This window comes from Ciconia boyciana, chromosome 13 (assembly GCF_034638445.1).
Source record: "Ciconia boyciana chromosome 13, ASM3463844v1, whole genome shotgun sequence".
Taxonomy (NCBI): domain Eukaryota; kingdom Metazoa; phylum Chordata; class Aves; order Ciconiiformes; family Ciconiidae; genus Ciconia; species Ciconia boyciana.
Window position 1 is genome coordinate 2,173,761 of NC_132946.1, and position 27,776 is coordinate 2,201,536.

General features: G+C 59.3%; 3 protein-coding genes across 6 annotated transcripts; 1 reads left to right on the forward strand and 2 right to left on the reverse strand.

Annotated features, from left to right (window-relative positions):
* Positions 1-866: 866 nt before the first annotated feature.
* Positions 867-8,583, reverse strand: LOC140659217 (mesothelin-like protein). The gene is made up of 16 exons (XM_072878575.1): positions 8,470-8,583; positions 7,965-7,996; positions 7,398-7,447; positions 6,701-6,821; positions 6,488-6,573; positions 5,887-6,013; positions 5,610-5,800; positions 5,420-5,510; positions 5,183-5,327; positions 4,349-4,533; positions 3,994-4,149; positions 3,673-3,806; positions 3,273-3,406; positions 3,002-3,102; positions 1,735-2,767; positions 867-997 (listed from the first exon to the last, which is right to left on the reverse strand). Exons 1-16 carry the CDS (start codon positions 8,513-8,515, stop codon positions 915-917), a joined length of 2,715 nt encoding a protein of 904 aa, XP_072734676.1. The 5' UTR covers positions 8,516-8,583; the 3' UTR covers positions 867-914.
* A 4,179-nt stretch (positions 8,584-12,762) lies between these two features.
* Positions 12,763-15,964, reverse strand: RPUSD1 (RNA pseudouridine synthase domain containing 1). 3 transcript variants are annotated; one of them, XM_072877972.1, is made up of 6 exons: positions 15,801-15,964; positions 15,034-15,225; positions 14,800-14,923; positions 14,553-14,655; positions 14,364-14,465; positions 12,763-14,050 (listed from the first exon to the last, which is right to left on the reverse strand). In XM_072877972.1, the coding sequence occupies exons 2-6, from the start codon at positions 15,213-15,215 to the stop codon at positions 13,650-13,652; spliced, it is 912 nt and encodes a 303-aa protein (XP_072734073.1). In that variant the 5' UTR covers positions 15,216-15,225; positions 15,801-15,964; the 3' UTR covers positions 12,763-13,649. The 3 variants fall into 3 exon arrangements, with proteins under 3 accessions (XP_072734073.1, XP_072734074.1, XP_072734075.1); XM_072877973.1 differs by lacking the exon at positions 15,801-15,964 and adding an exon at positions 15,431-15,775; XM_072877974.1 differs by lacking the exon at positions 15,801-15,964 and adding an exon at positions 15,365-15,775.
* Positions 15,965-16,008: 44 nt separating this feature from the next.
* Positions 16,009-27,761, forward strand: CHTF18 (chromosome transmission fidelity factor 18). Of its 2 annotated transcripts, none has more exons than XM_072877969.1 (22): positions 16,009-16,144; positions 16,305-16,469; positions 16,643-16,784; positions 16,889-17,081; positions 17,206-17,295; positions 17,436-17,488; positions 17,700-17,841; positions 18,556-18,768; positions 19,517-19,614; positions 19,709-19,832; positions 19,985-20,118; positions 20,484-20,577; positions 20,651-20,749; positions 21,031-21,161; positions 21,467-21,629; positions 21,892-22,116; positions 22,220-22,369; positions 22,934-23,064; positions 24,848-24,992; positions 25,975-26,091; positions 26,947-27,004; positions 27,489-27,761. In XM_072877969.1, the coding sequence occupies exons 1-22, from the start codon at positions 16,063-16,065 to the stop codon at positions 27,623-27,625; spliced, it is 2,886 nt and encodes a 961-aa protein (XP_072734070.1). In that variant the 5' UTR covers positions 16,009-16,062; the 3' UTR covers positions 27,626-27,761. The 2 variants fall into 2 exon arrangements, with proteins under 2 accessions (XP_072734070.1, XP_072734072.1); XM_072877971.1 differs by having other exon boundaries at positions 16,907-17,081.
* Positions 27,762-27,776: the final 15 nt, after the last annotated feature.

The window sequence follows — 27,776 nt, forward strand, 5'->3', positions numbered from 1 at the left end:
AGTCTGCATTTTTAACAGCATTGATCCCCCTGATAGAAATCTTGATTTGTTTCTTCATGCCTTGACTCAGTCTCAACAAATGACATGCAAGAATCTCCTCAGCCCATGGAGAATGAAACTAGTAAGTGGAAAATCTGCAAGTTGGAAGGAGAAACTCTCACTTGTAGTAGAGCTATTGGAGGAGGAGATACTAGCTAATGAAGAAAGTCAGAGCAGAAGAAGTGGAAACGGTTTAGATTTAAGCTAACTAGGAAAACTACAATACAAAGCACTAAACACATCAAAGAACGCATCTGATTAGGAAAAAAAAGTTGATGTTTTATTTTATAGCGTTGCAACAGTAATCAAGGTAAACTATCTTCAGTTAATCATCCCTCTAACTAGGCTTTGCGGAGTTTGAACAAATCTCGATCAAAAATCTCATAAGTTCATGAAACAAGTTAAATGCAATTTCGTGGATCTGTGAGCTTTCAGACTGTGTTGCTGGGCCATATTCTGCTGCTTTTGCAACGGCCAGTAACTCGAATCCCTGAGTTGTCCCACTGTTTCAACAGATCCCAGTGGGACTGCTTAGAAGTAAAATACCGCTCAGTGCGAGTAAAGCTGGCAGAGCTGGGCCCACTGTCAGCGTTAATGCATTGCCAGACCAGTCAATATTGCTGATAATTGTATTACATGGAGCAACTAGCTAGTTAGTACCTGTTGGGTTTCTTTGGGCTGGAAAAATATTTGTCCTCCTTTCACTGCCCAGCCTCAAAAATAATAAGCAAATTCCATTCTGGTGTCAAATGGACAAACTCTATTCCTCTCCTGAGTTTCTGCTTTTCAGCAGGGAATTTGCCAGCACCGTTATTTTGCAGGATGGTGAAAATTAAAGGCGGGATCCAGTGAGCGTGGTGCTGGAGGTGGCAGTGTCAGAGAAGCCCTCGCAGCAGTGAGCTTCCCACGGCTGTCATCAGTACATGCACTAGGCAGGAGGAGAGTCTGGATCCTGATCCTGGGTGGAGAACACAGATGAGAAAGAACTGGATTATCCGGATAAAGAGCACATATGAGCTGTCAGGGCAGTGGAGTTGCTTTGGGATTCAGGTACCCCAGAGGATCGCACACATCAGGACAACACTTTTCTGCCTTTTGTGACATTGCCCATAGCTGCTCCTCCAGGCACCGACCTGCACCCCTGTTATAAATGTCACCTGGCCGTGAATAGTCAGCAGGACTGAGTCTTTTCTTTCACCAGTGTAAAGCGGGACTAAATCTGTTTGAGTCATTAAAGCTACAGATATAGCTCTGTCAGGTTAAAGAACTTCAGATTTTAGGGCTTTTACAGCGATGCCTAGTCAGAAACAGCCCATGCAGCTAAAATACAGCAGGCCGTATCCTTGCCTTGTGAAAAATAGTACAGTGCATTGGCATTAACGGAATTATTCCAGCTTTCTACGGAGCGGTTGAGGGGTGCTGTGCATGACGAGCCATCTTAAGGTGCACCTTGCCGGACCTGCAGAGCACGTGGGATCCGAAGGCAGTATGCTCCAGACCCAGGGGCTGTAACGCCCTGTGGAAAGACGTCGCTGCCTGTCTAGCCAGTTACTACTGGGGCTTTCTTGTGGACAGCAGCACACCAGTATTGAATCTGGCCAGGAAAAAGGTGGATCAGCTACTGCTTGTCAGTGAAGACTTCTGCCTCGCCATCGGTTCCTAAGCGTTCCCTGACTCCGAACATTCACACCGTACCAGATTCAGATTGCAGGTTGACGTATCCGTTGGGTGTTGGTCTCGGTGGCTCTGGCATGCCTGTGGGTGTTTTTTTAGTGGTCTCACTGCTGGTGGTGGTGGAAGAGGGGCCGAGAAATGCCGGAGGGGCACCGGTCTCACAAGCCAATGTTGTAGTCTTGGCGGTTGAGGAGACGGCACTCTCTTGGGTGGAGACAGTGGAGTGGGGAATTGGGGTGGGCTTGTGGGGAGGGAGGTTCATTTCTGTGGCTGCGGTGACAGCGGGTGCAGAGGTGGAGTTAGGGACAAGGGCGCTGGGAGCGTTGTGGGTGCTCGGTGTGGTGGTGGTATGGGTGGCAGGAGCGGGGTGGGTGGTACCCGCAGGTGCCGGGGGGTTCATGGACACCAGTGGGGTGCTGGCGTTGCGGGTGGTAACAGCCGGGTTAGTAACAACACTGGTGGTGGTGGTGGCCCCGTGTGTGAGAGCAGGGGGTGGGACGGAGCTGGGAGAGGTGGCGTTGGGGTTGACAGTGGCAAGGAGGGTGACAGCAGGGGGGGTGGCCTTATTTGAGGGGGCAGACTGGTGGATGGAGCATGGGACGATGGAGCCGGTGGTCGGAGCAGGTTGGGCGGTGGAGGTAGCAGGGGGGCTCCCAGCAGCGCTGGGTTCAGCGGTGTAAGTGCGTGGGGCAGTGCTGCTAGGGGGGCTCGGGCCGATAGTGCTTGGGGTGGGGGCCTGGTGGGGGCCGGTACTTGAATTAGCGGTAGGGAGGCTGTTAGTGGCAATAGGGGTGGGGACAGGGGGGAGGGTGGCAGGTGCGGGAACGGTGGCCGTGGGGCTGATACTGGCCGAGGCGGTGGGGTGAGGAGGGGTGGCTGTCCCCGTGGTGCCGGGCTCCTCCGTCCCCCCTTGCAGGCCGATTCCCAGGGTACAGTCCAGTTCCCGCTGGGACTGTCTCTTCACCCAGCGCAGCACCGAGGTCTCATTTTCAGCTTCCTTCAGGTACGGGAGGTTTTCCCCAAGCAAATTTTTCACATCCGTGACACTGAGTTTCTGCAATACACATACAACAACATCTTTGTTCGTCCTCACAGGCGGCATCGCCACAACGTGCTTTTCCAAATGGGAACTGCAGCGCAAGCTATAACTTCCAAAATAAAATTTTAAAAGGTAAAAAAATAGAGACTTGGTGATCTGATGGGGCTGTGGCATCCAACCCCACCACTCAGCCCTCAACTTGCCCTGCCCTTCAGCAGGGAAAAGAGCAGCAGCGTACCGGGGACGTACCTGCAGTTCATCGGGATTTAGGGCAAGAAAGGTGTCCATGTCCATGTCTATGGCAACCCCAGGTTTAGCCAAGTCTTTCAGGTCCTCTGCTGGAGCTCCACCTTAAAGAAAGCACATGGGGCACCTAGACACGTGCAAACGCTTCCAGTGCTGGGAGAGGGGTTTTGGAGACTGCTTGGACGTGTCTCTAGTGTGACAAACTGCCCCGGCCGAGGAAGAGGTATCCAACCTCAGTCGCCGTGGGAAGGAGGGCGAAGGCTGAAAGACCTACCCAGGTACGGCCAAATCTGGCAGTAATACGCCCTGGTGGTGCCAGCCTGGCCGGCAAAGACCTCCTGAGCTTTTCTGTAGAGTTGCTCCTTCGTGGTTTGAGAGCAAGAAGAAATGTTTAATTGTCCGGCAGTCCTGGGGGAGGGAGGGTCACGGGTTAGAGCCGGGGGCACCACCCCAAACCACAGCTAAAGCCCTTTTGTTGGTGGGGGGAGATGAGTGGGCAGTCCCTGCCCGCGGCGTCGGTGGCTCAGGCAGGAGCTGGGAGCGGGGCGCGGACATCCTGCCGTGCTGCCTGCGAGCGGGCAGAGCCAAAGTGGAGGTGGGGGTCTGCTGTCCCAATTCCCCTGCGGTCTCAGGGGCCTCGCAGGGCTGAAAAGCCTCCCTGAAAAGTGGCTTACCTAATTGCCTCTGGAGATATTTGCTTGATCTGCTCCTCCTGCAGATTGCACAGATGTCTCCCACCGATTTTCCGAAGCAAGGGCCCGGTCAAGGTGCCCCCCAGGGCCAGGTACCTGCTGAGCAGCTGCTGGACCTGGGAAACACGGTTCACGTGTTGCATGCAGGCAGCGAAGAAAGATGCTCCCGGCAGAAACGCCTGTGCCTTGCAAAACCGCCGTGCCGCCCTCGGGCAACGCCTCCGCTCCCAGCTGGGCTCGGGCACCGAGCGGTCCCAGTTTGGGTTCATCGGCACCCGTCCCCCGCTGCTGCCGTGGGTTTACCTGGGGAGCCCCCCACTTGCCATCCGAGGGGTTGAGCAGGGCCGAGAGCGTGTCGCTGGATGTCACCGGCCACAGGCTGATCTCCTCTGCCGTGTACTGGCGGGACAGCGGCCCTAACAGCTTCAGCTGCTTCTCCGGGATCCCCGATGGGTAAATCTGTAGGGCCAGGCCAGCGGGGCAGAAAAGAAGGTCAGGGAAGGGAAAAGAAGGCAGGAACGGGCACAAAGGACCCGCTCGGGTGCCTGCATCCCTGCAGCCGGCGGTGCCCGTTCCCGCCGTGAGTCTCGCCCATCCCCGAGGGTGCCCATGCTAACGGGGGGCTGCACGGGGGCTCCTGCCCTGTGTCACCCGTCACCTGCGCCAGCTTTTTTTTCATGACCCGGAGGTATTCCACAGGGAGCGGCTGTTCCAGCAGACGCTCCAGGTTTGCTTTTAAAACCTCATTGCTCAGGCACAGGTTGAACTGCTCGCTGGTGTCGTAGCTGATGAGTAAGAGGGGGTCGGAGACGGTGCTGGCCGTGATGGGCTCGGACAGGCAGCCTGCAGGCAGGGAGGGCATGTCAGGCAGACGGCCTTTCCTCCCTTCCCGCCTGGCCCTGCTCCTGCCACGGGGCCCCAGAGCCCCTCAGAAGAGCCCCGGTGAATGAACAGGGAATCGCAATAATGCTGCTCAAGCCCATCCTGCCGGGCAGGGCTGTGAATCAGCCTCCCATCCCCTGGGTGCCCGACCCATGAAGGTGCCTTATTTGCTTTCATTCCTTAAAGTTATTCCTGAAGAACCTGCTGATGTTTCTGCAGGCCACGTGTGCTTTGTCCTGTTAAAGGCAACTAAAAATGCTCCGGTAAGGTGAACCCTTTCCCATGGCACCCACATGAGCATCCTCCAGTCTTGCAGCATCCTCCCCTGGCGCTGCCCTGCCCAGCTCCAGGAGTTTTCTCCCCACTCCCAGCTCCTTCCCGGCTGCTGCTGCCGTATTCCTGCTCCCGGGTAAGAGCAAGCACCCCAGCGTGCTGTGAGGACATTTCCCCCATCTCCCCAGTTACTTTACAGGGAATCCTACAGCTTTCTGCCTGGTCCTGTCCCCTTCCCTAGGGGGGTACCCAGATCCCAACCAGCCTGTGGGCATTTTTCCCCCCCCAAAGAGCTCTGAACTGGTCCAGACTGGTGGTGGCAAAGGGAAACGCTCACGGTCTGCGCTCCGCTTTAGCCTGGAATGAGATGAAGCCGATGCTGCTGCGAAGGCCCTGAGGAGGGTCAGGGACTTCTCCCGCTGGGAACGTCCCTGGCTGCCATACGTGGCCGTGATGCTCCTGCCAAAAGCCTCCCGTGTTGCCTGCGGGGGGGGCAGAGGTGCTGGGTTCCGCAGCCTCAGGGCTGGCCTGGCTGACGGGCAACTCGCCTCGAGGTCTTGAGGAGGGGGCTTACCTTGGCCACCAAGCTCAGCGTGGTCTGGTTCAAAGCCAGCACGAGCGGCCCCAAATTTTGCAGAGTCCGTAAATCCCAGCTCGAAGGATCCCTGTGGCCGTCGGGAGAAGGACCGGCTCAGCATCCTCACGGGTATCCCATCCCTCCCGCTCATCGCCCACCCCCGTATGAGCAGATGAAGGCTCCTTACCCGTACACCGTGCCCCCCCCGAGGAGCACGGCATTGAGGGCATCCCGCTGGGCCCCCGTCAGCGCTGGGCAGAGCTTCAGGTTCTCCAGGATGCCGGGGTCCGAGGCCGTGATGGTCTCTGGCTCCATGTCGCACACCAGTGCCCCAAGGCTGCCAAGCTGCTCGGGGCGCAGGCGGCTGCTCCTCACCCCCTGGAAGAGACGACCCAGTCCTTGTACAAACACCCATCGCGGGGTGTGGGGGACCCTGGCCGCCCTCCGGCTTGGCCCCAACTCACCAGGCAGGCCAGCGCCCCACGCAGCAGCCCCGTCCGCCGGGCTGAGCCCCTGGGCAGCAGGTCCAGGTTCCCACGGGAAGCCCGGGCGTAAAATGCTCCGCAGGTCCTGCCGTGCATCTCGGCCGAGCTGCGGGGAGCAAGAGTCAGCGTGGCGGGGAGGTACGGGATGAAAGGCTCCTCGTGTCTGGGCAGGAGATCTTTAATGTTGCTTTTTGTGGGCATGGCGAAAGTAGTTTTTAACTGTTGCTCCCTTCTGAGCAACGAGCTGCCAGGTTGCACGGGGCTGGGGGGTCTCCTCTCACCCTGGGGGGGATGTCTCGGGCACAGGATGGGTGTTGCCCAACCCCGTGCACCCCATGCCGTGGCCAGCGTGGCCCCAGCCACGGAGAGGAGTGGGGTGAGGAGAGGACCAGGGGGTCTGCAGGGCTGGAAATGCTCCGTGTGGGTCTGAAGGTGCCTGCAGACGCAGGCGATGTTCGCAATACTCTTCTCCCACGCAGAGCTCCCGCATGCCCCAGGGTGTGCCAGGGCCATGCCGGCGAGTGCTGGATGGTGTGATGCGGCACCAAAACCACAGCCGTGTGCTGCCCTCGATACTCACTCAAAGAAGAGCAGCAGGTCTGGCGGGTACCTGCCGAAATCGGCCGTCAGGTTCTTGGCAGCGAGCAGTCTGGCCAGGCAGGATAGCTGGGCAGAGAGAGGCTTGTCTTGTCAACGCCAAGGCGGTGAGAGCCCCTTCACCCCGGCACCCCCCGGCTCCCTGTGCCCTGTCGGGCTCCGTGGGGTTTGCAGCCCCACTCCTGCCCCTGCCCACCTGGGCACTGCTCAGCTCCGCTGTTTTGTTTTGCAATCCCTGGGCAAACGCGAGGATGTCGGCAGCAGGCAGGGCGCTGGCTGGGATGCACTGGAAACCTTGCAGGACCGAGGCTGAGAGGCTGCGTTGGGGAGGCACGGCTGCTTTTCACCGTCCACTTTAGCTCCCCAACACCCCGTGGAGGATGAACCCGCTCGTTCCCTTGGGAAATCCCCCTTCACCCTGACCATGGCTGCGTGGGGTAAGTGGCAATAACATGGGGTGTCATGAAAACGTCCCCCATCGGGGTGGTGCCGAAGGGGATGCCCTGCGGGCATGAGGGTGCCCATCCCCGTGGCTGGGGTGGTGGCAGAGGTGCCCACCGTACCCTGGGCTTTGGGTGAGGAGGAAACGAGCCGAGCCTGGATTTCGGCTCAGGGGAGGCTCCCGTTGCATCTGCGTCAGCCCCATAAAGGAGAGGAAATTCTTGGTGTGTTTGTACTACGACAAAAGCTCTTGCAGCTGAAATCCCAGCCTGGGCGCCAGCACCAGAACCGGCTGTGCAAGGCTCTAAATCCTCTCCAGGCCAAGTGACCTGTCGCAGCAGCCGTGACACGGATGCGAGGAGAAACGCAACATCCACCCACGCCGGCCCCACTGCCTGCGTCCCGTGAGACTCCCCCGCTTGTCAGAGACCCCGGCTGGGGCTGGTACTTACTCGGCATGTTGCTCGGTGGCAGACAGGACGGCTCCAATGATCAGGGCAGCCTGGGGAGGAGGACAGGGGGACACTCAGCCGGAGCAAGGAGCGGGAAGAAGGGCTTTTAAATGCAGACACCGAGCGGGGAATGGGATCTGACCTGGCCAGTGCACCCAGACCAGCGGCTGCTGCCCACAAGCCACAGGCAGCTGAGAACTGCAGCAGCCCCGGGGCTGCCCTGGGTTACGCGTGGGGGCAAAAGCCACCGCAGCCGCTCTCAGGAGTGGGGACCCTTCAACAGCGGGGCTGTCCCTGCTTCCCCAGGTCAGGGACAGCCAGGTCTAGGGTCCCAGCCCTCGGTGTGGGAGCAGGGCAGGGAGGCTGCTGGGCAGCAGGTGAGCGAGGAAGGGGATGGGCCAGGGCCACGGGCTGCACAGGGGGCCAGCGGGGAGGCGATGGCTTTGCCTCCCTGGAGCCAAGGACTGGGGGGAACCATGGCAGCTCTGCGGCTCCCGGCACCAGCTGTGAGGTTTCGGCAAAGCCCTGGCATATTCGGAGCCGCTGGAGGAGCCGGCAGTGACTCACCGCTGCTGCTTTCACAAGGTCTGCGGAGAAACCTGCAATGAAGTGGGAGCGGGTTATAAAACATCCGTGACCGTATGTACAGGCAGTCGGGGGCTGTTCTAAAGCGGCTCTGGGTTTAAAGCCTGGGAAGGGCCTTTTCTTTGTCAATTTAATAATGTTTAGTAAATGCTGGCAAACACTGTGTAGAGAGCAGCCCCCGTACCGCCCTGCAGCCTGCGCCAGCCCGGGCAACCCGGCGTGCCTCAGGGTGGGTTTAGAAGACAAAAAGTGATAAATCTGCCCCTGGAAACCTGTCTGTGCAGATTTCTAACGCGGTGCCGGCTGCAGCTGGGAAAAACTCCCACTGCCTGCGGATGCTGAGGGGAGCACGAGGCAGAGCGCAGGGAGTGCCAAAGCTGAGTGGGTTGGGAATGAAACGCAGAGCGGGCTGGAGCGTCCCCAGTGCCGGGGGGTGGAAGGGGGTCCTGGGGCAGGGTCAGCTTTAGGGGGACGAGATGTAACTCACGGAGGCAGAGAGCGATGGCTGCCGGGGCCGCGGCTGCCCGCACCATGCTGCCCGTGCCGGGGCTTCGTCCTTGGCGTGGGTCAGGCAAGCGCAGAGTGCAAACGGGGAGCGGTGTCCCAGGCTCTGGGAGGGTGCTGGCTGCCGGCCAGGCTGGGGAAGTGCCGGGGGGGTCTTGCAGTCAATTCTCTCGTCCGATGCTGGGGTTGGAGCCGTGGGAGTAGGGCGGCTCACCGTGCCCACCCGTGCTCTGTGAGTGCCTGCACAAACCCCCCGCAACCGAGGGAGAGAGTCTAAATCCTATCTAACAGAAAACAGAATTTCATTCTCCATCCATTATTAAAAGAAAGTCTGCAATGAATTGTTCCCTCTGACACCCAGAGCCCCGCTCCTGCCTGTGCCCTGCAAGGACAGGGTCCCCCTCCATCACCCGGCTCTGCACAGGACCACACCAGCACAGACTGGGAGAAATCCAGTGCAACCCAGTGCAGGAGCACCAGCAGGCGTTGCCCTCCCCCGTGCCCAACTCCGCACCCCTCAGCTAGAAACCCCCAATAGAAAATAAATCCCCGCTCTAGAAATGCCATCAGTGGGCTGCTCCGCGCTGCCCAGAGCAATTAGCTTATTGCTTATTGCCCTTCGAACTAGATGCGAGTAATTTTTCCACTAAGTTTCATTCTGTTCCCTAAAAATCCCACCGGTGGCCTTGCCGACGCTCTCCGTCCGGGCAGGATTTGGCTGGGTGATGAGGATTCAGCGCCGCTCAGCCGGGAAAGGTGCTCACCCACCCGCGGTGGCTGGGGATGGGCAGCACTGGGGACGGCTCAGCACTTATCTGCTGTGGGGTGGGGATGTCGCTCTGAAAACGGGGTGTGACGGGGCAGTTTCTCAACAGTGTTTTGTAAAGCTGCTTCCGCTCTTAGTTTTGGGTTTTGGTTTTTTTTTTTCTTTGTAAAGGGTCACTGAAGTTTGGGGCAAATGAGTTAAATCCTCTGGTTTGGTGATTTCTGTGCTCCTGATGGTCCTCCCAGTTAGTGAAAACACCTTTGAGCTATTCAGGGCTATATTTTATAGGGCAACTGGGGTGCAGAACAGAGGAGACCTCGGTGATGGGCTCAGCACCCCTCTGGAAGGTGCTTCCCTCGCACCCGTCCTTTTTGCCTTGGCTATGGAGAATCCCATTCTCCTTTTTACAGCTTTCTCCTTGGAATTTCTGATCCCGCTCTGAAGCGCCGTCCAGCACGCGCCATGAAGAAGGAGACCAAAAAGGGAGGAAGCAAAGCCTTTCCGAGGCTGTGTGATGAAAAGCCGGAGGAGCTCAATGCTGCATGGCAGCAAATCTGTGCATTTAACCCTGGGCAAAGGGAAGGGCGAGAGCAGTCGGCAGTGCTTGGCCGGGTTTGGGGGCATCAGCCTTCGCAAAGGGTCCCTGGACCTGCCGATGAAGCTCTGAGCGGGGTTTGCCATCCGCTGGTGCTCCCGGCCGGTGTCCCCATCCCCGTCCCCCACTGAGCAACCAGTCCTGCAGCACCAGGGCTTGGTCAATGCCCGCGGGTGTTTCTGGTTTCTATTTTGGAAGGAATTGCTGTAAAAATAGCTCTTGTTGGAGTGATAAAATTACAGAAACTTGTTTGCTATGAGGCTGCTGGTGGGACACGGCCCCTGCCGTGGGCTTGCTGGCCAGAGGTGGCTGGACCAGGAGGGCGGGGGCACATCGGGGCCCCTTTGCGGGTCACCACGTCCACCGTGTCCCCGTGGAGCTTAAAACTGGTCCAGAAACAACCCCAGCGGCTGGGGAGGAACCGGCAGAGGAGCATCCACCCCAAACCCGAATGTGCCAGGAAGCATCTGCCCAAGCCCGTTCCCCCGGGGGCGTTGGGGGGTCGGCGGTGGCTCCGACCACATCTCCCTGCACCGGGTGGGCTGGAAACGCTCCTGCACTTAACCAGCTGCTTCTCTGCCCTTGCCATGTTTATTATCTTAAAATCTCACAACCTGAAGACTGCAAATAATTCCTTTGGGTCTCCACTCACTTTTCCAGCTGCTCCAACCCAAGGAATGACCGTTGAGGTACCAGAGTTATATAAAATCACACGTGGTGGCAGCTTTCCCTGTGCACCCTCTAAACAGCGGCAGCCCCAGGGCTGCTCCCCCGTTTCCCTGCCAGGGAGAGCTGCGGTGTTTTGAAATTAGTTTTCCTTACGCCTCTGCTCTCTGGTTTGGGACAAGCCCAGCCGCTGGTGTTGGCCAGGGTGGGCAGCGGGCAGGGACAGGCAGGGGCTGGGCTGGGGCAGTGGCATCTGCCCCAGCTGCCTCCGGCATCCTTGGTCATCTGTGTCAGAGTTACTAAATGCAGGAGGGCTTTCGGGTACACAACCCCTGTGGTTTCGGCCAGGGGGATTTCAGCAGGGTGAGGATGACTGCCGGTGCTCACGCAACAGGTTGGTTGGGTTGGAGCCCTGGGGCTGGTCCCGCTGTGCCAGTCCGGGCTCATTCCTGGAAGCCCCCGGCACCGCAGCGGCCACGCTGCAGCAACGCGCCGGCCCGTGCGGCACGGCGTGGACTCAGAGACCAGAGGGTCAACTGCAGGGTATACAGGTAATGGTTTACTACGGTAACGTGCAACAAGAAATAAGGGTTATTGCAAGCTGTACAGAACGTCACAAAACATATGCCCGGTCACAAGCCCCCGGTTCGAATGCACGAGTGGATCCACACACGACGCAGCAAATGGCCCCGCGGCAGTGACGGCAGAGAGGAGGGAGCAGGGCTGGACGCGGTGCGGGAGGGGAGCCGGGGAAGGACGCCTGGAAAACACCTCTCTGCAGGGTAAGGAAAATATATATTTATCTCTGGTTCCTGCAACGTCGGGTAAAAGTGCAACGCATGAAGGCTGATGGGTGGTGCAGGGGCTCCTCAATGCAGATGGTGGGGTGAGCGCTGGGTGCCAGCCCCCCAGCATTGACGGTCCATCACCGTCCCCTTGCGTGCGGGCACCGGCGTGTCCCCATGTACCACCCGCAGCGACCGCCAGCCCCGTGGGTGAGGGCAGCCTCGTCCCGGACGTGCGGCTGCAGGACACGTCCCCTGTCACGCAGCGGGGACTGTTCCCACACCGGGGCCCGCGGGAAGGGAAGGGAAGGGAAGGGAAGGGCTGCGTCCCGTCTCTGATGCTGTAAATCTCACCCGTGACTTTTTAGGACCTCCTGTCACCCACGTTCATTCTTTGGCAAACAGGCTGATGACATTAATTTACAGCTTCGGGACCCGCCCGTGGCTGCCTCTCCCCTCCCCGGCCACTCCTGGGAGATGGGATGGGCAGGGATGGGGCCTGGGAGGAAGGAGACCCATCTTCTGCTCCTCCAAACCCCCCCGAGCCCTCTGCCACCAGCTCATGAGCCCGCGGTCCCCGCTCGGTGCCCACAGCTGGCGCCTGCAGAGCCGTGAGCTGTAGCAGACGGCAGCGCTTTGTGCCAAGCCACGAAAGCAAGGTGACGGCCACCTCCTCCCCGGCCACACGCCGCAGCACGGTGAGCCTGCACCCACCAGCACCCGGGGACACCAGTTCCTGCGTGGTTTCGGTGGGGTTCTGATGACCCACACGGTGCGTTCCCCCACGAGGAGGGGGCTGTGCTGTTTTATTTCCCCTCAAGGTAGGAATATGAGTTACGTGAAACCAGTCAGGTGCGTTTCAGATGGGACAGGGCTTGTGGGGCGATGGTAACTCTGGGCACGTGCTGATGCGGCGGCTCGGGGCCGAATACCCCGGGGATCGGTGCTCTGTATGCAAGGGGCTCCAGTCACCCCTGTCCCTTCCCGGCGCACACCAGCTGTCCTGCTCTCTTCATTTGCAAAGCCTCCTCCAAGGGCTGCAGAGGACAGGTGGGGTGGGAAGGAGAGAGTGAAGCGGCACAATGCCGGCCGGCAAAGCAAGGGCATTTCCAGAGAAACTCCTCTCTGCATCTTGCAAAGCTGAGCGCCAGCGTGAGAGACGAGCTCCTTCCCACTCTTTGCATCAGTCCTCAGCCTTTCTTTCAGCTTCAACCATTTCCTCGGCCGCTCTCACTGCTCCAGAGCCCTCCCAAACCGCCCACCCGAAGGCCCTGCCTGCGGCACCCTCCGGTGCCGACACCCCCGCAGCAACCTGCCAGCGAGGATCCACGCAATGGGACAAAAACTGATTCCCCCTCGTTTGGGTAAAGCAGAAAGGGGCTTGTGTCTTCTGACCTGTCTCAGCAGGGGTTTCATCCGCACCCAGGATAAAAGTGGGTGCTAGGAAAAAGGCAACGCTAGGAGAAAGAATAATGAGATCTATTAAAAAAGCTTTGGGCTGCTGGCTGTTCTGACCACAGAAGTACTAAAAATACACGCATTTCCGAGACCACCCGTATTTCAGAACCGCTAAAAGGCTAGATTCTTCGCATAGAAATTTGAAAACAGTTTAAAATCCATTCGTATCAACTCACTCACCTTCAACAAACCTTTAAAAAAACCACACGTGGGCTGAGGCAGGAAGGAAAGGGCGAGGGCAGGGACGGGCAGGCAGCACGTCCTCGGTGGCAGGCAGGGACCTCTCCTGCGCCCGTCGCACAGCCCAGCTCCGCGGGTAAAACACCCGGGGCCGCCCCGGGACTAGGGGGGCTGTCGGTGCCCCCAGGCTGCGCTTCAGCCTCCTCATCTCCCACCTCCCACGGAACGCGTGTGCCAGTGAGCGCAGCAGGCTGGAGCGAAGGGAACTGGGGACACGGACACCGAAGCTGCAGCCGGCACGTTCTCCTCTCCCTTTGCTGGGCTGCATTTTTTTAGCATCCTAGCGCTGAGGGTTTGCAGATACGTCCATCGCGCTCATGGCAAAGGCAGCGTCCGTGCTGCCCCGGCTGTGCCTGAGCCCCGGGCCAGGGACGTAAAGCTTTGGGGTCACTCTAAGCTGGTATGTGACACACTGACTCTGCTGCTGAGGCCCAGAATTAGGAAAGGGGCATCCAGTGGCCAGATGGATGATGTGTACATTAAAAAATAAACCCATCCTAATCGCTGCTAAAACCTGTCTAATCCCAGCCCCAGAAGTGAGGGAAGCCACGGCATACAGAAAGTGCAGATGTGGAGTCAGCGCTGGGCTCTGTGGAGACCCACTGGGACGAAAATGGAGCATTGGGCTGGAAATGCAGAGACGTGGTTTGTGCTCACTCCAAAGCCCATTCGGCCAACCACTGCTCGCACTGGGCTCGCTGCTCCTCCGTCTCCGGGCTCTTGGCTTCGCTCAGTGCCTCCTCTCCTCCACCACCAAGCACAGCTTCCTGGCTCTCCTCCTCTTCCCCCTTCTGCATCATCTTGTCCTTCAGCTCTTGGATGGTCTCGTCCAGCCGGTGAGCGACGTGGTGGGGCACCCAGTTGCTGTCCATTGTGGTGACGAAGGGGTCGGGCGCACAGACCTCGATGAGCTCCTTGCCGGTGGGGATGCGCAGGTAGTAGGCGTGGAGCATCATCCTGTAGGGACTGCTGTCCTTCTTGTGGCTGTAGGTGAAGTCCCCCACGATGGGGTGGCCAATGGCGCTGCAGTGAACCCGGAGCTGATGAGTCCGCCCTAAGGGGAGAGCGGGAGCGGAGGAAGCAGAGACACAGGTTATCCCTGAATCCCACCTCGAGGGCACGCTGGTGCGAGATGACAACGCACCAAATGGCATTTGTCCCCCCAGTTTGAGAACCTGAGTCCTCCGCGAGCTGAGTGCGGCGCTCAGCTCCGCTCAGAGGAAAGGCTTTGTTTTTTACTATGCCACCATGCTGCAACCAAGGCCGAGGGCTGCAAGCGCAGGTCCCGCTGCAGCACTTCTGCTGCCTCCGTCTGTCCAGCCCCCGCAGCCCCCCGTGCCCACGCTGCCCCGGCCCCGAGCTCCCACCTGTCAGCGGCTGCAGCAGCACTTTGGTTACGGGGTCTCCGCTGTAGGACCCGTGCTCCAGCACGATCAGCTCCGACTGGCAAGGCTTGGGATTTTCGCAGCCTGCAACAAGATCCGGAGCGGGGTCAGCTCCCCCCAGCGCGACCCAGGTGGTCCGGGCAGCGCAGGCAGGGCGCGGGAGCCGCTCACCCTCCGTCCCGTCGATGCACATCATGTGGGTCATGCCCTCGGTGGTGTTCTTTCCTATGGCGTAGCGGATCGTCATTCGGCTCTGGCTGACGTGGCCCCTGACCTGCAGGGCAGAAAGCCAGTTTGCAAACCAAGCCCCGGCACTCGTTCCTCACCGACGCCGGGACAAGAAGAAGCAGAGGCCAAGCTGCAATGTTGCAAACTCAGAAGATATGTCCAGAAGCAGGACCTGGCGGGGTGGGCTTACCAGAGCAAGATAGGCTTTGGTCACCAGACGGTCCTTAAAACACTTGTAGGCGCTTCCCGCTGCCGCTTTGTTGAGTGCAACACACAGGGCCCCGCTGGTGGAGAAGTCGAGCTGGTGGCAGAACCTGAGGAGGAGACGGGAGGCGGAGGAGCATCCCCAGGCACCCGGGCAGCATGCCCAGCCGAGGCCGGCTCAGAGGCAGGGCAGAGCCCGGTTCGGTCCCCGGCCGCTCACCTGAAGCCATAGTAGGTGTCGGGGTCGGCCAGCTCGGGGAAGCGGTACTTGAGCTGGCTCTGCAGGGTCAGCGTCTCGTACCACATCTTGCTGTCGATGCGGATGTCCCAGTGCTTGTTGACCACGATGAAGTCGGAGCTCTGGTACAGGATGGACAGGTTGTCGATGGTGCCCGGCTCCATGGCCAGCGCCCTGCGGGGAGCGTGAGGGGGAATCGGGGTGAGCGGGGCGGGAAGAGCCCCCAGCCGCAGCCTGCGCACCCCTGGGGAGGGGCACAGCAGGGCTGGGGTACCCCCAGGGGGCTGGGGATGTACTGGTGCCGCGCTGGTACCGGTGTCACACCGCACGGGTCCCAGAGCGACGCCGATGTCACGCCGTGCCGGTCCCCCGGCCTTACCGGTGTCACGCTGCGCCGGTCCCACAGCGGTACCGGTGCTGCGACCGTGCCGGTGCTACAGCGGCTACAGGGGCACAGCAGCTACGGGTCCTGCAGCCCTCCCGGTGTCACACCGTACAGCTCTGCCCCTGTCCCTGTGGCACGCGTGGAGGCCCCGCAGCCGCACGGTGCCGGGCCGATCCAACCCGGCCGTGGGGCTCGGCCTCACCCCGCTCCCGCCGCCCCCCGGCCCCGCTCCCGCCGCCTCGCCCGCTGCCAGCCGGGGCCGGGCCGCGATCTCGGCGCCCCGCAGGAGACACGCACGGCGGAGGGGACCCGGGACGCGGCGGAGGGGACCCGACCCCGACCCCCGTCCCCCCCGCCCGCCCACCTGCCGCGCCGTCCCCGGGCCGGGCCGGGCCGGGCCGGGCCGGGCCGGGCGGGGCAGCGAGCGGCTACATCGCATCCACCGGAGGCGCCGGGCCCGCGCGTCGCGTCCAATCAGCGCCGCCGCCTCCGCGTCCAGCCGCGCGTCGCGTCCAATCAGCGCCTCCGTCTCTTCCGGCCGCCGCGCCGCGTCCAATCAGCGGTGGCTCGGCTGCGGCGCGGCGGCCGGAAGCGCGGTGCGGGCGGGCGCGGTGCCGGCGCGGGCCATGGCGGGCCCCGAGGACGGCCCCGAGGAGGACTTCTACCAGCGGTTCGCGGCCGAGCTGGAGGTGCTGGCCCAGCTGGGAGGTGGGCGCTGCTGGGGCGCCGTGTCCGGTCCCGGGGGCGGCGGTGGAGGGCGGGAGGGAGCGGACGGGCAGGCCGGCCGGCCGGCCGCGGAGCCGGCGTGTGCCCGCCCCACCGTGTGTCCCCTCTGGTAACCGGCGCCGTCGTGTAACGCCTCTTGCAGATGACCCAGCTCCACCCGCTGGCCCCAAAATCTCCCAGTTCCGGGGCAAGAGGCAGCCACCGGAGGAGCCCGACCCCCCCGGGGCCCCCCCTGGGGGCAGCAGGCCCAGGAAGAGGGACCGGGGCTGCGACCCACCCGGCTCCCCGCCACCGCCTGCAGCCCGCAGTAGGTTTGGCTCAAGGCGGGTTTAGTAGAGGTTTTGCAGCCCCGATGGGTCCTTGGGTGCTGCTGACCCCCCTCCCCGAGCAGTGCGGGGTGCTGCTGGAGGAGCAGCCGGGTGCCACCCTTCATCCACGATGCTTCTCCTCTTCTTCCTCCTGCCCTGGTGTCTCACGCAGCCCCGAAGCTGAAGCGACAGCGCTTGGAAGCCGTTAAGAAGCTCAGCTTTGGTGCGGATGATGAGTTGGCTCCTGATGTCCTCCAGAATGCTGGCACGCTTGCGCCCAGCCCAGAGGCACCTTCTGCTCCCCAGGCTGCCAGGTTGGCCACCTTGAACCCCACTTTTAGCAGGGGCGAGGCAAGGGGCCCTCGAACCCCACCCTTTAGCAAGGGTTCGAGGGCCCCTTGCCTCGCCCCTGCTAAAGGAACCCGGTGTTCTCCAGCTGGGATCGCCTGGAGATGAGTGGCATGGCCCCGCTGCAGACCACGCCGCCCTCCGAGAAGAAGCGGGTCCTCAAGCGGCCACCCATCCTGGAGGACTACATCAACGTGACGTCCACCGAGGGCACCAGGGTCTTCATGGTCATGAGGGATGATCCCTCCAGGACAGGGGTGGAGGTACGGAGGGACCTGAAGGCCGGGCTTGCTTCTTTGTGACCTCCATCCAGTTCTCTGATGAAGCGTGAAATGTTTGCGCTGAGCATTGATATGAACGTCGGCGTGTGTCCTCTACTCCTCGCAGCTCCCTGATTCCCTGGGCTGGAACGCACGCAGGCCGCTCCACTTGTTGGGGGTGCCTTTCTCCTACCTGAAGGAACAAGTGAATGAAGAGGTATCGCATCTTATAGCGACCTTCCCGTCTTCCCCTGACACCTCTGGATAGCCGCAGTGTTGGCTCCCGAATCCCCGCTCCCCCCAGCTGTGGGTTAGCGGGGCTTCTCTGACCCTCCTCTCTCCCTCTTTGTGCTCAAGCGTCGAAGGTGTGTTCTGGAGGCATCGCAGCAGCTGACGGAAATAATAAACAGGTGAGATGTTGGGACGAAATCCCACTCCTGTTCCTGCCACGCTGTCGGCCGCGGCTCCCGAGATGCTCCGGTGGGGTCCAAGTTTTGGGGAACCTGCGAGCAGAGGAACCTCTTCACCCTCAGCACCCCCAGCTTGGGAAGTCTGGGTGTGATTCCCAGCCCTGGCCCCGACTCCCTGGGTGGTTTGGGGCAAGTTAATTCTTTCTTGCAGTTGCCTCGAGAGTGAAACCAGTGCCAAGAGCCCAGAGCCTACCGGGGAAGCGGAGCCGGCAGATGAGGAGGAGTCTGCGCTGCATTGCCTCTGGGTGGACAAGTTTACTCCCCGGCGCTACATGGAGCTCCTCAGTGATGATGTGAGGTTCTAGGATAAGTGGGGGCTTGGGGTTCGGGTGGGCTTACTGCTTCTATAACTCTCCTTAACGCTGTGGGATCGTGGTTTTACGGTGCTGCCTTTGCTCGTGGGGCTTTCGGAACCGCTGGCTGGGGGGCTCTGTCCATGCTAGCCCTGCCCGGGAGCAATCCTGCTGCGGAGAGCTTGGAGCAGGGGCTTTTCAGCTGTAGGCTATGGACTTTCCGACAACAGAGACTATGAAAGATGGCCAAAATAAGACAAAAAAGATTGGGTGGACTTTAGGCAGGAATCGTTGGCTATTTTGATTTTTTTTTGAATATTAGAAGTTTTGTAGGGAATTGAAAATCATGGAAGAGGCTGAGAAGCCCTGGGTTGAGCCGAGACAGCTGAGGGACGGCAGGAATGGGGCCGATGTGACTTGTCCTCCGTTGCCCCGCGGGATGGTGGCCGAGTTGGGAAGGGAAGCTGCATTCCCAGGTTGTCCCACAGAGATGCTGGGTGGAAACCTGGGCAGCCTCTCCCATGGCGGGGGGTGACGTGCTGTGCGCTCGAGGTCTGTCTGGGCAGACGTGCTCTGGGTTGACTCCCCTGGCTCAGTCCTTTCCTCTGCACGCCATGGCAGTTTTTAAGCCATGAAGGAGAGGCCTTTCTCTGTCCTTGGCCAGATCCTTCTGAGGTTCAACAGCGTTTGCTCGCTTTCTTGCGTGACATGCAGTACACGAACCGCTGCCTTCTGAAGTGGCTCAAGCTCTGGGACACGGTGGTGTTTGGGAAAGAGAAGGCTGTGAAGAAGGCCAAGCCCAGCACCGAGGCTCATCCTCCATTCAACCAGCCCAAGGAGCAGCAGAATAAGTGGAAAACGAAGGTCCAGCTCACTGAGGAGATTCTGGAAGCTGAGCTGGACCAGCACAAGAGACCCAAATACAAGGTGAGCAGGACAGGAGGCCGCTCTGGTGGGTCTCCTCTCCTATCCCCCCTCATCCCACCACCATGGTGAGGAGCAGGGGCTTCCAGTGCAGGTCTAGCAGAAATTGGATTCCTTGTTTCTCCTTCACAATTATGGTGTTTTCTCATTTCTTTTTCTGTTTCGGCTCGAGTGATGTGCTAATAAGGGGAGGGGAACAGACTTTCTCCAGCCAAATTAAATGGGCTGGTTGAAGAAAGATGTACCCTTTTTAGCAGAGACTGGTCTTGACTTTATTTCTTCGGGGCAGATGTGACATGCCTTTGAGCGAGAGTTTCTGCATCTGGAAAAGATCATTGATGCTAAAGGGAGCAGAGATAATATACCCAGGCCAGCTAACCAACTGTCCAGTGAGAGGATATAAAAAAGGGGAAACAAAACCAGATACTAGCAGCATTGCTTCTCAGGAGTGTAATTCTGGAAGGGATTTTGTTCAGCCTTTTCTATCTACTGCCCTGCAAACTTAAACATATGCATGAGAGGTGCTGCCAGGAGGACTCTGTCACCTCTGAGAGTTTCTGTTATATTCTCCTTCCTCCAGTGACTTTGTCTTTTCTCAGTATGTCTACAAACCAGTGCAGCAGCTCCCAAGGGTTGAAGCAGACCCGTTTGCAGGCTGCAGAGCCTCGTCCCCGTGCGTGGCAGCCTTGGTCGGTGCTGGAGGAAGCCCTGCCTCGCTGCTTGCGGGGCTGACGTTACCTCTCTGCCGCAGGTAGCCCTGCTCTGTGGCCCGCCCGGCTTGGGAAAGACCACGCTGGCCCACGTCATCGCAAAGCACGCGGGGTACAACGCCGTTGAGATGAACGCTAGGTGAGTGCGTGCCGGCTGCCCAGCCCTGCCCTGCCCCAGAAGCCAGCGGAGATGGTGCTGAGCCGCAGCAGCCTGGCACCGGCTTGTCTTGCAGTGACGACCGCAGCCCCGAGGTTTTCAAAACCCGCATCGAAGCTGCCACCCAGATGAAGTCTGTGCTGGGTGCCAACGAGAAGCCCAACTGCCTGATCATCGATGAGATAGACGGCGCGCCCGCGGTAAGCCCAGCCTGGATCTGGCCACCTTTTGCATTAACCGCTTAATTACTGCCCTTGTAGCAGTTCATCCCCCGCTCCATTTTAGGAGTGGTTTCTTGCCTCTGAACAGTAAGAATTCATCCGCTCTGTCCTTAACTTTTTTTTTCCCCAAGGCATCTATCAACGTGCTGCTAAACATCATCCACCGTAAGGATGGGGAGGGCGAGGCAGCGGCCGGCACGGGCCGGAGGAGGCGGCGCGAGGGCGGGCTGCTGCTAAGGCCCATCATCTGCATCTGCAACGACCAGTTAGTATCGCCTGCGTGTCCGGGGAGGGATGGAGAGCTGAGACCCCTGCTCCAAGCGAGGAGGCGGCTGCTGTTGCCTCCAGCCAAAGAGCCTTCCTGCGCCGAGTTATCCGCTGTCAGACCTGCGGCGTAGAAGTACCTTATGAAAAGTAAAACTACAACATGCTCAGCTTTCCTGAAACCCCACAGGTTTTGTATCTGCTGGGGTGACTTGTAGCTAGGTGTGAGCGTATGGTGCGTGCCCAAATGTGCAGTGGTGTACAGGCAGCTACTAAATAACCCACCTCTCTTGGAGCGGAGCATTAATGGCTGGATTTCTTCCTCTGCTAGGGTTGCTCAGAGACCCTTGTGCTTCCCTTTGCCAGGTATGTCCCTGCCCTCCGGCCGCTGCGGCAGCAATCGTTCCTGCTACACTTCCCTCGGACGGCACCGTCCAGGCTCGCCCAGCGGCTCTGCGAGGTGCGGCACGGCTGAGGGCTCCTCCTGCCCCCCCGGGCCGCGGGCCCTCCCTGCTGACCCTCCTCTCCTGCAGATCGCCCTGCGGCAAGGCATGCGGGCGGACATGGGCGCGCTGCTGGCGCTGTGTGAGAAGACAGAGAACGACATCCGCTCCTGCATAAACACCCTGCAGGTACTGGTGGCACCGGGAGGTCTCTGGGGACCACGGACTTGCTGCAGCTCTTGACTTGACCTGGGCTCAGATGGGGATGGAGGGAAAAACCACCGTGTCCCAGGCAGATCCCTAAAATGTCCGCCCTGTCCCCTGTGTTATTTTTAACCTTGATTCCCCTACAAAGCAAGGAAGAGCGAGGTGCCTCTGTCTCTGGCTTTCCCCAGCACCAGCTAGCTGTTGTGGGCATCCCCTCCCTCCCCGCAGTGCCCGTCCCCCCCAGCCCCTCGCTTGTGTTGCAGTTCTTGCATGGCCGAGGCCAGAAGGAGCTGAGCGTGCAGATGGTGCAGACGATGAAGATCGGCTTGAAGGACCAAAACAAGGGGCTCTTCTCCATCTGGCAAGAGATCTTCCAGCTCCCAAAGGTCCAAAGGTAAAAGGGGGCGTTTATTAGGTCTGCTGCCTGCTTGGGGCACGCTGCTTCGTGGTATCCCCTGACCTGCTTGCAAGGCCTGTGGTGGAGAAACCTGAAAGGTCCTGGAGAGCTGGTCTGCCCTGCTGCAGACCCAGCTTCGTTTCAGCAGATTTGTGCATCCAGATGCTCTTTGGCTGCTCTCTTTAGGGCCCAATAATTTAGCATCGGTATTGCCTTCAGTCCGGTTTGCAAGGGTCCAATGTTCCTCGCTGGTCCGTTCAGTGCCAGCATACCCTGAGCTCTTCCCTTTGGGCTCCCCCCAGGCACAGGATAGGAATGGACCCCGCTTTACCAGCCCAGCTCCTGGTGGGCGATGAGGACCTGTCGCACCTCGGGGGGACAGCTGGCTTCAACGCATCCTCCCACCGCTTCCACCATATCCTGCACCTCGCCGTCTCCTCGGGGGAGCAGGAGAAGCTCGCCCAGGTAGAGCAGCCTGGGGAGGAAGAGCTGGGCCCCTTCCTCTGCTGTGCCGTCTGGAGCAAGGGTGGCTCCTGATCCGGGGGGTCGTGGCTGTGGGGTGCCTTAGGAAATCCCTCCCTGCAGTAGGAGTGTGCTAACTTTGGATAGAGTTTTGGGGTGTTGTGCTGGAGCTGGGCTCAGTGGGATGCTCAGGATCCCAGTGGCGTGCTCTGATGGGTCCATCTGCCCAGCCTCGAGCCGTTTCTAATCCTGCATCCACTTCCAGGGTCTGTACGACAATTTCCTGAACATGAAGCTGCGGGACTCCAGTTTCAGCTCGGTGTGCTTGGCCCTGGAGTGGCTGGGCTTCTCTGACCTGCTGAGCCAGGCTGTCCTGCACGGACAGAGCTTCCAGCTGATGCGATACCTGCCCTTCCTGCCCGTGGCTTTCCACATGCTCTTTGCGGCCACCAGCATCCCCCGTCTCGCTTATCCCAGCAGCCAACACGAGGCAAGTACCAGGGAGGGCACGGCGGCAGCGTGGCTCCAGCTCTGTCACCTGCGGGGACATCTGTGGTAGCCGTGGCTAGGCCATCCTTACCCTCTCCACCCAGGCACTGGCCAAGCTGAACCACATGCAGAACCTCGTCGTGTCCATGGTGTCGGGGATAACACCCAGTGCCCGCAGCCGCGCGGGGCAGCAGTCTCTGATCTTGGAGGTGCTCTGTCTGCTGCTGGACATCATCGCTCCGAAGCTCCGACCAGTGAGTGCCCACCGGCCCCTTCTCACTGCGGTGGCAGGAGTCCTGCCCGGGTGACACGTCCCCTCTGCAAACCCTGTCGTGAGGGCTGGGACACGTCCCCTGTGCTGCATCGCCCAGGCTGAGCTATCCCAGACCTCTGTCCCAAACTGGGGGGTTGGTTTGACGTTGCAGCTGATGCAGAAGCCGGGGGGAAGCGGCGCTGAGATACCCAACTGCTGGGTGCGCGGGGGGCTGTCCTGCACCTCCCGGACCCCTGCACCCAGGGGGTGGGCTTGGCCTGAGCAGGGCTTTGGGGGACTGTTGCAGTCTCCTTTCGGCAGCAGATTCACCTGCACGCGTGGCTGCGTTGGGTACATTTACCCTTGGGGCCATCAGAGGGGACTGTCCCTGCTCTGTGAAGTACGTGTGTCCCTAATAGGAAACTAAACTTGGTCTGAACCTTGCGGGTATTAACTGTCCTTTCTCATATAGAGACAAAACCCGTGCTTCAGGTTATTTTTATGTTTAGAAGTTATTACGGATTAGTGATGCTCTCCCCTTGCTGGGCTCCGCTCTCCTCCCTAGGTGAACACGCAGCTCTACAGCCTGAAGGAGAAGCAGCAGCTGGCAGACCTCATCAGCACCATGCTGGCCTACAACCTCACCTACCACCAGGAGCGCTTGCCCGAGGGCCAGTACGTCTACAAGCTCGACCCGTAAGTCCCGAGGGCGAGGAGAAGGCATAGGGCTTGAAAATAACAGCAGAGAGTTCAGGAAGGAGTTTGAGCCCGAAGGTATCGTGGCATCGAGTTGGTTTCTTGCAGCTAGAGCTCAGAGGTTTCTCTGGCGATGGCAGCGGGGTTGGTGCGAGCTGCCCAGTGCTGGGATGGCTGCAGGGACCTGACTTTCTCCGATGGCAGCCCTGCGGGGATTATCTGCTTTTTTTGCCTCATTTATTTTAAAGGAGGAGCCCCGGAGCCGTGCGAGTGCTCGGGGCTGCCGCTGGCTTTGCTCCACCAGCAGCATGGTCCAGCTGCCCCATCACCCCCTCGGGCTGAGGCCAAAACGGAGCTGGTTTTGCTTTAATCGGATTAAAGGAAGGGAAGCAGCTGCCTTTGGCTCTCACCGGAGCTGGCAGAGAGGGACCGAAGCTGCCAGGGGCTCGCGGCAGCAGGGGAGAGCAGGTCTACCTGGGCACGTTGCACGCAGTGGGTCACTGTAGCTGCGGTTAATTTGTATATTAATAGCCGGCCATTGCTAGACTTGAGTCTTATTATGTTTTAAGTACATACAGAGCTTGTTATGTTTTAAGTACATACAGAGGCTTTGGTGAAGTAATACAGACCCCACCACAGCTAGGAGCAATGCTAATGTCTTCCTGGTGCAAAGTTAATTACAAAAATTAGCCTCTGTTAAATCAAGCAGCTGTATCTAATTACAGTGAAGGGCTTTATTTTTTTTTTTTTTTTCCTCCCCATGGAAAGGCCTGCGGAGGCTGCAGAGAGCCATCCTCTCTTGCCCTCTCCGTGCCAGGCTGTGCCACCAAAATGCAGCCATGGGGAAGCTGTGGGACATCGGGAGCCACGTGGCGCAAGCAGGCGCATTGCTTCGCTTCGCTTTGCTTTGCTTTTTTTTTGTGAAGTCTGAGCCGGTTTCCAGGCCCGGCACAGTGATGATGGGGACCGCGGGGGTGTCACATCCCGGTGGCACCTGCGAGTCACGACCCAGCGTCTTTCTGGCGAACAGAGTTGTTGTCAACAAGGAAATCTGTGTTTTCTCTTTAAAACTTTTTAAATCATAGATTTGACAGCTAATCTCTGAATGACTGCAAAGCCATCTGACTTTGTTCCCTTTATTTTAAGGGGAATAATACTGAATGTGAATGCAGCATGAAATATTTACAGCTGGCAGAGGAACCGGCCCAGCTGGCTCCTCGGTGCCGGGGCTGCGCCTGGGCTTTTGTTGTGCTGAAACAGGCCTAACTCCAGATCTGGTGCACCAACCCATTACGAATAAAACTGCTCTGATCAGCCAAAATTACTGTTCATGCCCATATCTCAATTAAACAGCTCCCTGCGGGCACCTCGGGGTTCACGTGAGGGGTCGTGGTGCCGCTCAGGCCCAAGCCGTGATGTGACTGTGGCTTTTTCAGGGCAATCTATTCGGCAAGGACCCGCCTGCAATTTCCTCTTCTTGCATTAAAACCAAGATTATAAAGCACGTAATCCCTCCTGAGTTCCCATTCAGCTGAGATGCCCTGCAGCAACCTGTCTCCGCACAGCCGGCACCGCTCGCTGGGCATCTTCTAGCGTGCTGTCGCACACACAGACTCGGAGAGGGCAGCGATGGGGAAACTGAGGCACTGTGGCCAGGATCATACCGAGAGGCTGGGGGGGATGGGGCTGGGACTCCGTTCCCGTGTCCGGCTGCAGTTTACATAATGCTTTTTTATTTTCACTACTGATTTATTTTCTCTGCTTCCTCTCCTCCGCGGTGCAGGAATGTGGAGGACGTCTGCCGGTTCCCGGACCTGCCGGCTCGCAGGCAGTTGACCTACCAGGCCAAGCAGCTCATCGCCAGGGAGATCGAGCTGGAGAAGATGAGGAGGACGGAGGCTTTGCTGCAGGCGCGAAACCTGGGCGAGGTAGGGAGGGTTTGTGCTGTCTGGTGTTTTTGGGGGGGTGGTGGGCCCATTGATGGGGATAAAGTCCTTAGGGCCGGTGTGGGGACCTGGTCTTTCCAAAGCAGCCAGTGGCTTTCGCTCTGCAAATGGAAATCCAGGATTAAACCCCCCAGTCGCAGCCGTCTGCCTGCACATCTGTCTTCGGGCAGCACATCTGCACTGGGGTGATGTGCCCGAAGGGCTTGTCTTTTTGCAGGAATTCTGGAAAGAAACAGTCACTGTGAGTTAGAACTTTAAACCCTTCAACTCTCTAATGAGGGCTGGGACGAGATAGGAATTTTAGTTCCTCTGGCTGCGATTTGTACGTGTCCATGGGGGAGCTGACCTGCTCTCTCCTGCCTGCACATTCCCTCGCTGCTTCACTTTGATCCTCCCAAAGGTCCCAAAGTCCCCAGGAGGAGCAGAAATTGCCCACCGCCCCTCTGCCCCCACTGCTGAAACCCTCCGTGGAGCAGCGGGCAGAAGGCGGGAGAAGGTGGAAACGGACAAATGTGGAGGCTGGGAAACAGTTTAGGCGTAGCTGGTGCCTGCCCTGCCCTGGTGCCGCAGGGATAATTAGTCCCCGAGAGCCCCTTCTTGCAGCAGAAGGGCTTTCTCGGGGGATGCGTGGGGCAAAGAGATGCTGCAGAAACATCTCTGAAGGCTCCTTGTTTACACGGTGCTGACTGTGAAGTCCCAGGGAAAGGGGCTGCAAACACGCATGTGCCCGAAGCACTGCTGGGGCTAATCCCATGTGCTGCTGGGAGACAGAAAATGATGAAAAAATCCTTGCCAGGCCGTTTGGGTATCGTAAGCAAACCCAGCAGCAAATAGAGGGGGTGTGCGGGGCGGGTGACAAGGCACTGTCCTGCCCTCAGGCTGTGCATCACCTGGGTGGGGATGCCCAGACCTTGAGCTTGTCCAGCCCCGAGGGGACCCTCGCTCAGGGCTCTCCTCCCCGCAGGAGCCCGGGAACGGCCTCGGCGAGGCGGGGGAGCGAGCGGACGCGGGGCCAGTCGTGCCCCCCAACCACCAGCAGCGCCTGGAGCACATCGTCCGGAGGGCAGCGGTGGAGGACAAGGTGAGGGGGCTGCAATTTCTACCTAATTTCCTACCAGCGCGTACCTTGGCTGCTAGAGACTGGCTGTCTCCATTGGTATTTATTTATTTTTAGTACGGTTTCTTTTAATAGAATAGTTTAGCACCACGTGTCCCGTAATTGCATCGCTGGGTTTATAGCATGGGGATGAATTAGATCTGGGTGACAATTACGGCCGTGTTCCACGAAGCTTTCAGGGGTGGGGAAGGAGGGAGATGTGAATGGGTTAAAATAACTGAATTTTGGCTCAGTGGAAGCTGCAGGGTTGGGGGGAGAGGGGCAGGGAGTACACACACAGCTCGGGGCTGTGGGGACGTCAGTGAGCCAGGCTGATCCCACCCCGGGCATCCCGATGGCAGCCAAGAGGAGCAAGAGGTGGTCCCCTGCCACCACCCCTCTCCATGGGCTCAGCTTCGAGACCTTGGCTGTCTATAAAACCCCGCTTCAGCACGATGAACCTTAAAGTTTGTCTTTCCCACCCGATTTTGAATGCGGTTTGCATTTTACCGAGGCCACCGGCCCTTTCTGCAGGATTTGCATCCAGCTCCTGCTCGGTGGCTTCCTCCTGCGCCGGGTGCTTGAAGGGGGAAGGCGGCTGGTGCAGCCCTGAGGGTGGGGTGACGGCCCCACGCAAGAGCCCCAGCGAGGGGCTCCCTGATCTGCCTTAGACGCTGTCTAGGGCTGACTTAGCTTAAAATGAGGCAGAGCTGAGCGGTGTCACCGGGGTCTACCTTGCACAGAGAGAAACTCGGCTTGCTTTTGCCTGTCTCCGAATGTGAGCTGTAAATGCAGGCGCTGACAGAGCCGCGCTCACCTTCTGCTTTTTGCTTTTCGCAGCCTGAGATCGACTTCTTCGGGCGGCCGCTTCGGCGGCAGCAGGCGGCTGTGGCCCCGGGTAGGTGGCAGAGGGACGGGGTGGCCACGGGTGGCCCCAGCCCCGGGTGGGTGGCAGAGGGACGGGGGTGGCCACGGGCGCCGCTGGGGGATCCCTGCGCGGGCAGTGCCCGGACCTCACACAGGTGCCCAAAGAGGGGCTCTGTCCCTCAGCACTGTGCCCCGGGGGACATCGGCGGGGTGGGGAGGGGATATTGAGCGAGCTGACCCCGATGCAGCAGGCAGGGGGGTGCCTGCGGGCTGGTCGGTGCATTCTGGCAGCATCCAAAGGGCCAGCGAATACACGGAGCTGGGGAGCACTGTTGTGGGTACCTCAGGCGTTCGCAGGATCCAGGACATGGGAGCATCAGCTCTGCCCTTGCAAGCCCCCCGGTGCCCGGCGGCAGCTCCCCGGCCCCTGCCCTCCCCGTGCAGCCTGGGCGCAGGTTGTAACGTTTAAGGTTAAGAGTTTCTGCGAGTTTTTGACACTGCTCTTCCCCCCGCAGCCCCTCAGGCCTCCGAGGAAGAGTCGATTGAGACTCAGATGGGAAAGGCCGTGGGGAAGAGCGACGTTTGGTTCCGGTTTAACGAAGGGGTTTCCAACGCCGTCAGGAGGAATATCTACATCAAGGACCTGCTCTAGCAGGGCAGAGATGAAGCCCAGGAAATTATATAGATGGAAGTGAAGGGATAAACTGACTTGACTTTCTAACCTATGGATGGGGTATGCGTGAATGATCTTGGTTTGTTGTGGTTTTTTTTTTTTGTACCCACTTGTTTAAAAAAAAAAAAAA

Coding starts and splice junctions, on each gene's coding strand:
- LOC140659217 (XM_072878575.1), bottom strand. CDS start 8,515: ATGGTGCGGGCAGCCGCGGCCCCGGCAGCCATCGCTCTCTGCCTCC. Junction 7,997..8,469: donor AGCCATCGCTCTCTGCCTCC/GTGAGTTACATC, acceptor ACTTCATTGCAG/GTTTCTCCGCAGACCTTGTG. Junction 5,328..5,419: donor CGCTGAGCTTGGTGGCCAAG/GTAAGCCCCCTC, acceptor CCCCCCCCGCAG/GCAACACGGGAGGCTTTTGG.
- RPUSD1 (XM_072877972.1), bottom strand. CDS start 15,215: ATGGAGCCGGGCACCATCGACAACCTGTCCATCCTGTACCAGAGCTCC. Junction 14,924..15,033: donor GACACCTACTATGGCTTCAG/GTGAGCGGCCGG, acceptor TCTCCTCCTCAG/GTTCTGCCACCAGCTCGACT. Junction 14,051..14,363: donor GCTGCTGCAGCCGCTGACAG/GTGGGAGCTCGG, acceptor CTCTCCCCTTAG/GGCGGACTCATCAGCTCCGG.
- CHTF18 (XM_072877969.1), top strand. CDS start 16,063: ATGGCGGGCCCCGAGGACGGCCCCGAGGAGGACTTCTACCAGCGGTTC. Junction 17,082..17,205: donor CCTCCAGGACAGGGGTGGAG/GTACGGAGGGAC, acceptor TACTCCTCGCAG/CTCCCTGATTCCCTGGGCTG. Junction 20,750..21,030: donor CCTGCATAAACACCCTGCAG/GTACTGGTGGCA, acceptor CTTGTGTTGCAG/TTCTTGCATGGCCGAGGCCA.